Genomic DNA, 7,500 nt, shown 5'->3' with positions numbered 1-7,500 from the left:
GGTTGCCGCGGCGGCGGCGGCGGCGGCTTCGTTGCACTCCTGCTCGAGCTCCAGGATGTGAGTGTCGGCCAGGAGGAGATCTCTCCTGGTCACCAGCTGGAGGATCTCCAGGACTGAGGAGAGAGAGGAGGGAGGGAGGGAAACAGAAGAGAGATCTTCAATACAATCTCAAAAGAAAGTTGTATAAAAACATGAATTTATACCAACGCTTCTCTTCTCTTTCTCTTCTGAGAAAGAAAGATGATAAATGATTCCAACAACAGAGACCAAACCCCAGCGTGGAACCGCTGACACTGTTCCCACGTAACTCATATTCCAGATTCAGAATACCTCTCCTACCCCGGGGACCGAGCGAGTATGTCCCTCCTGGCTTGTGGTTGTCCAGGCAGGCTGGACACCCTCACCTCTCTGGAGGGGGCTGTGTTTCATCCCTGCCTCAGTGGCTCACTTCAAACACCTCTCTAGGGACACGCCGCTGCCAGACATTGAAATCACCCTGGATCCCCTCAGCAGCCCCGGTCAGGTGATCTCCCCGGTCAGGTGATCTCCTCGGTCAGATGACCTCTCTCTGGACTGGGAGATGGACTGAACTTACATGACCGAACTTCTTTTGCTCCAAAACTATGGAACTCTCTTCCTGCTGAGGCTAGGCATGCTGTCTGAGGCTAGTGCTGTCTGAGGCTAGACATGCTGTCTGAGGCTAGTGCTGTCTGAGGCTAGACATGCTGTCTGAGGCTAGGCATGCTGTCTGAGGCTAGACATGCTGTCTGAGGCTAGGCATGCTGTCTGAGGCTAGGCATGCTGTCTGAGGCTAGTGCTGTCTGAGGCTAGTGCTGTCTGAGGCTAGACATGCTGTCTGAGGCTAGGCATGTCTGAGTTTCTCCCCTAAAAATGCACTTTTTGTTAATCGCTTTTCTGTGATTATTATGTGATTTTATTGTAGTTTTTTCAAGGCATGTTTTGTTTTCCTTTATATTAACTGCATTTTTATTTAGTGTGTTGTAAAACACTTTGAGATGCAACCTTTAAAGGCGCTATAGAAAATAAAGTTGCAAATATACAATTATTATTTTATGAACTTGAGTATTTGGAACACCCCTCAGGAAGTCCTTCTGAGGCTCCGACACAAACAGAACAAAACAAGCCTTCTCCGACGCACCAGAGAGCAAACGCAACAGGAGACAGAGTACAGTAGATACAGTATACAGCAGATGCTGTGCTTTGCAGGCTCAGAGTGGTGAAGCGGACTTTCCTTTGAAACTCCATAGGGGCCCCAGAGAGAGAGAGAGAGCAGTCTTTGCTGTTTCCTGCATGCAGTAATACTGGGACACTGACCAGGGAACCATCTCACCCTGCACAGGAGGGAGGTGACGTCATAGAACGCTGGGATGTGGTTTGAAAGGGGAGCGGGAGAGGGAGGAGAGAAGGGGAGAGAGTTATCCAAAGGACGAGAGAAAATAGAGAGAAAGAAGAAAGAGATCTGTGTTTTTTTCAGTCGTATAGCGGCCAGTGAAATCTGATAGGTTCTCATGGACGTCAGGTGACCATCCTCTCTGACATCATCTTCCCTCATCAGGGCGGAGTCTGACATCCCTTCGGAAATCCGTCCGCCCAGCCTTATTTACTGGTCCTGTCACAGCAATGTAACATAAGGACATGCACCAGGATTGTGCGGCTCAGTGTGGTAAACCAGCGAGTGTGAGATTGATGACATCTTGACGCTGAAGAGGAGATGCAGACTACTTCATCTCCAAGGTGACGGATGTAGGAGCAAGAGGGTCAAAGTTCAAGGTGACATGTTCTGATGAGGCATGATGTCCCAATTGTGTGCACACAGCGTGCAACAGTACCATCTTTGTAAGGGCAGCTGCAGTAAGTCCTAACAGTGAAGCGTTTTGGACCTGGGGTGCGGGCGTTCCTTCTGTGACTCAGCACATCCTGTCAGGCTCAATCAGGCCATGTAGCAGAGGCGGTTCGGAACCAAGCCCCTCTCAATGAGACCTGGCACTACAACAATGATCCTCTTGGTCTAATGACAGATGCACGGGTTCGACGCCCAGCTCGTCTGATCCCAGACCTGCTGGCCTCAGACTAGGAGTATGTGTTCTTGGTCTAATGGCAACAGGGAGGGTTTGGGTTCAAATCCCCAATCCCCTCGTACGGCCTGCTTCAGAAGGGCAGAGCTGCAGCCACACACTGTTCCTTCAGACAGGCAGCGAACGCAGCATGGCAGGAAGTGATGTCACATCCTCCTCCTACACAGGTCGCGTTGCGACCGAACAACTTAGCAAAGCAGCCCCAGGAAGGAGGGGTGAGGGGAGGGGGTGGAGGGGAGGGGGTGGAAGGGAGGGGCGGGGGTGACACCACTTTGGGGACCGTCTCCAATAGGCCCAGAGGGCAGGTCGCACCACCACAGGACGAAGGGCGTCACATATCAGCTGTGAAAATAAGAGCTGGCTCTCACACCCACCTTCAGCCCCTCACCCCCACCCTAAGCCCCCAAGCCCCCAAGCCCCAGCTATTCTCTCCCTCTTCACTGCTGCAGGGTTCCTGGGCCTTTGGGCTGCTGAGTTGCCCATGTAGCTCAGTTTTAACATAAGGAAGGAGGATGTGTGTGTGTGAGAGTCAGCATTGTTGTGTGTGTGTGTGTGTGTGTTATGAGGTAGAAAGGAATGTGTACCATCTCATCCGTTTGTGTCCCTGTCAAAGAAGAGGAGAAGTGAACACACCACCCCTGTCCTTACACACACACACACACACACACAGTCATTTTCACTTACACACATATACACACACACACAGTCATATTCACTTACACACATATACACACACACAGATGCTGAAACACCTACACACACACACACACACACACAGTCATATTCACTTACACACATATACACACACACAGATGCTGAAACACCTACACACACACACACACACACACACAGACAGACTCCGCTGTGCCAACACAACGGAAGGACATCTAATTATAAAGCACAATGCAGCACACTCATTTCTCCATGGAGGAGAGGCGGAGGTGGAAAACTCTGGCTGTCCTATCCTGCTCACACCCACCTGCCTGGCCCCTCCTCCAGCCACGCCTACCTTCACAGGACAGCCAATCACAGGATGGCCTGTGTCCCAGAACAACCAATCACGGGATGGACAATCACATGAAGATGAGGTGACATGGGTTTGTGGGTACATTGTAACTTTTCTGTAAGCGCGACAAATATACTTGGTAAGATCCCTTTTAAAGAGTTCCACTGAAGTATGTAACTTTCTGCAAACTATGATCTGAAATTCTGTAAAGAAATAAACATCTTATATATGTATATATACTGTAGTTAAGGTAGATCGATATTGTGGAGGAACATGCAGGTTGACCAGCCTGTCGGCCTGCCAGTGATGCAGGCTGACTGCGTGTGATTTATAGGGTGTTAGTCAAAGGGCTCCTAGCCTAACTACCGCCGTGACGTCACAACGCCTCCCCGGTGACCTGGCTCGACCAATCACAGACCGGGGCGTAACCGTGTCAGAGTCACCCGCCGGGACGACGCCCGCTCTCCACGTCTGGATCGAAGCGGCAACGAGTCCCCCCTGGCCGGCTCCGAGGGGTCGGAGGTCGTGTTGCTGCGTGTGCGCCGGGCGAGGGAGCGGCTGGACTAGCAGTTATTAAAACCAGCGGAGACCCAGAAGAGCCGGGGGACCCTCCCTCTGCTGCTGAAGCCAGACAGGAGAGCGCAACACTGGGCCTTTGTTCCCAGGCACTTACCCCCCCACCACCCACCCAGCACCCCCGCCCGCCTCACGGGTCTCCTTAACCCCACCCCCACCCCACTCCGCCCCAGACGCCATCAGGAACCCACTCAGCTAACATTCAGATGTGTGGCACCACCCTTCCTCAAGGCCAGACCGCAGGTATGCTAATGCTCTCGCCGCTGCAGCTGCCTATGGATTCTATGAGAGCTGTTCTGCAGTGCCAACGATGAAGCCTGGCTTTACCTTGAGGAATTCTGTTGGGGGGGGGGAGGAGGGGGAAGTGGGGGGTGGGGAAGGGGAGGGAGTTCTGGGAGGGTCTTGTCCTCAAGGGCGCTGTAAGTAAACCCACAGAGGAGCTTAAAGTCGCTGAGTCGCCAGGATGCATTAAGTGCTCCCTGCTCAGATTGCGCCGGGTAAGAGCTCATTTGCAGATCAGTCGCTAAGAGACTGAGGCCTTTATTCTAGCTGTAACCCGGACACTGCTGTGCTGGGTTAGGGTTAGGCGAGCACAACGCTAGGATAGCTCTGCGCTAAGACAGCAACAAGGCTAGCCCTGTGCCTGCATGTATCAATGCTAGGCTAGCACAGCGCTAAGCTGAGACAATGCTAAGTTAACTAAACCTGTGCTAGACTCCCATAGTGCTAGGCTCAACACAACTCATTAGCATGTCAGATGGTGCTCTTGAACTGTTCCTTTACTCTGTCTGTCTTACGAGGCAGCTGTCATCACTTCGCAGTGTGTCCAGGGAAGATCAATATTTGTTCTCTGAGAGTGAAATTTCAAATAAGCAGCAAAGTATCCAACTTCTGCCCCCCATTGCCTACACACACACACACACACGCTCTCTCTCTCTCTCTCTCTCTCTCTCTCTCTCTCTCTCTCTCACACACACACACACAATCCTCTATTTCCTTCTCTTAAACTCCCCTTCAGGCACAGCTGAGTAAAAATCTGGTCCTTCTTTCTTCTCCTTGCTCTCACCCACAGTTCAGCCACAGTGAAGCATCACAGACCTGACCTCAGGACACGCACACACACACACACACACACACAGCCCGTGACAGAGTGACAGACAACCAGTCATTCAGCTGGCCAGTGTGCCTCTCCCCATTACTGAAGCAGAAGTCCAGGCCAGGGAGGGGAGGGGCAGTACTGAACACATGAACTCATCTACAGACAGAAGCTTACAAGGACTCTATCCAGCCTCACAGCCTTCCAGCCTCTCAACCTTCCAGCCTCACACTTAGCTCCTGTACTGGGTGTGGTGTTCAGAAAGCACTAAATACACTGACCCCACAGCCATATGATGAAGGCTGCTGCACAGCAGTGGACAGTCAAGGTCACAGTCAGGATTTTACAGGACAGAAGAACTATATTTCAACATTTACGATAGATTGTTCTCACACTCGTTTGTTGCTAGGCGGCACAAACAGATCTTGTTTACTCTGCGGCTTGGAGCCATGCCAGTCAGTCAGCCAGCCAGCCAGCCAATCAACCAGTCAGGCAGCTAATCAATCAGCCAGTAAAACAGCTAGTCAATATGTCAACCAGCCAATCAACCAGCCAGTTGGCCAGCTTCAGTTATGGTTTTCCAGTTCAGGAGACCTTGCGTCAGGGATGTGTCTCAGATCTGCAGATTATTGACCTTGCTGTGTGGTAAGCAGACTGCTATACAACCCTCTTATCAGGTCCTTCTGATGCATCCGGAAGGCCCACCCTGCCATCTCACCTGCTACCCTACCCTGCCACCCCACCCTGCCACCCTACCCTGCAGACAGGTGGCTGGTGGACCAGCCATGGTTGTGGTGGGTCACAGATGTCTGTATGGAAGATTCGGCAGGGCAGGGCAAGGGGGAGGGAAGGAGGGAGGGTTCATGGGCTAACGACTGGTGATATATAAACCAGGTTGATGAATACCTGAGGCAAGGTGGGTCGCCACCTGAAGGGCACATTCCTCCGGTCAGAACAGTCACAGAGAGAGCCAGCCTGCCATTCACACTGCAGCCCAGTCTACTGTACACCCTGCCAAGCACTGAGACACACTGCAGCCCAGTCTACTGTACACCCTGCCAAGCACTGAGACACACTGCAGCCCAGTCTACTGTACACCCTGCCAAGCACTGAGACACACTGCAGCCCAGTCTACTGTACACCCTGCCAAGCACTGAGACACACTGCAGCCCAGTCTACTGTACACCCTGCCAAGCACTGAGACACACTGCAGCCCAGTCTACTGTACACCCTGCCAAGCACTGAGACACACTGCAGCCCAGTCTACTGTACACCCTGCCAAGCACTGAGACACACTGCAGCCCAGTCTACTGTACACCCTGCCAAGCACTGAGACACACTGCAGCCCAGTCTACTGTACACCCTGCCAAGCACTGAGACACACTGCAGCCCAGTCTACTGTACACCCTGCCAAGCACTGAGACACACTGCAGCCCAGTCTACTGTACACCCTGCCAAGCACTGAGACACACTGCAGCCCAGTCTACTGTACACACTGCCAAGCACTGAGACACACTGCAGCCCAGTCTACTGTACACCCTGCCAAGCACTGAGACACACTGCAGCCCAGTCTACTGTACACACTGCCAAGCACTGAGACACACTGCAGCCCAGTCTTCCTCATCTCCTTTTTGATTAACTCTATGTCAATGTTTGATAAAGGATAGCTCCACCCTTTCCTCAGCTCTCTTATCGCCAGATAACAAACATTCATTAATTCATCCGAAGCGAAGCCCAAAAGTGCATACAGGAAGTGTAAGAGATATCCAAGGGCTAGAAGTGCACGGTCACAACAATGTTTCTGGTCGGCGCCAAGCAACAGTCAGCATTGCGTAACGCCAGCTGGTCACAAATCTGGGAGAGCCTGAGACCAAAAGACTTGAACTTGAACTTGTGATGTGGTCTCCATGGTGATGTGGCCTCCATGGTGATGTGTCTCCATCCTGGTGATGTGGTCTCCATGGTGATGTGTCTCCATCCTGGTGATGTGGTCTCCATGGTGATGTGTTCTCCATGGTGATGTGGTCTCCATCCTGGTGATGTGGTCTCCATGGTGATGTGGTCTCCATCCTGGTGATGTGGTCTCCATGATGATGTGGTCTCCATGGTGATGTGGTCTCCATCCTGGTGATGTGGTATCCATGGTGATGTGTTTCCATCCTGGTGATGTGGTCTCCATGTGATGTGGTCTCCATGGTGATGTGTCTCCATCCTGTGATGTGGTCTCCATGGTGATGCAGTCTCCATGGTGATGTGGTCTCCATGGTGATGTGTCTCCATCCTGGTGAGTGGTATACCTTCCTGTTGGGTCTGTTGGGGGCACTGTGGGCTGCATAGTACCCTAGTTACAGGGAGACCTGGTTGATGCAGGTGTGGAGCACAGCAAGGTCTATAGCTTTTTGACAATAGGCATCGGTTGCATTTCAAATAGGCTACTTTGTTTTTGTTATTGATTGTTTTGTTCAGAGTTCATCAAAGTAAGGAATAAACGGATGAACATATCCAACTTTAAGTTATTCATGACTTGTTTGGATGATTTTGAAAACACCACTGGAAGCAAACCGTCTTGAAAATACAACTGCATTCAACGACCAAGCAGGCATTGTGCGTTGTCATGGTGCATTGTCACAGTGCGTCGTCATGGTGCGTCGTCAAGGTGCGTCGTCATGGTGCGTCAACCTGGCGTCTTCACAGCCACTTGACTCTCAAGACACGGAGACACCAGA

General features: G+C 51.8%; 1 protein-coding gene across 1 annotated transcript in view; it reads right to left on the bottom strand.

Annotated features, from left to right (window-relative positions):
* exoc3l2b (exocyst complex component 3-like 2b) overlaps positions 1-7,500 on the bottom strand; it is a 30,535-nt gene that overhangs the window by 8,693 nt on the left and 14,342 nt on the right. The window contains exon 4 of the mRNA XM_084675204.1: positions 1-113. This exon is cut by the window's left edge and continues 189 nt beyond it. Within this exon, the coding sequence (XP_084531330.1) occupies positions 1-113 (113 nt within the window). The remainder of the gene's footprint in view (positions 114-7,500) is intronic.

The sequence above is a fragment of the Hypomesus nipponensis genome, chromosome 15, assembly GCF_054491055.1.
Source record: "Hypomesus nipponensis isolate SF chromosome 15, ASM5449105v1, whole genome shotgun sequence".
Taxonomy (NCBI): Eukaryota; Metazoa; Chordata; class Actinopteri; order Osmeriformes; family Osmeridae; genus Hypomesus; species Hypomesus nipponensis.
Note: the sequence above shows the minus strand (reverse complement) of the source record. Positions and strands in the feature narration are given on the sequence as shown.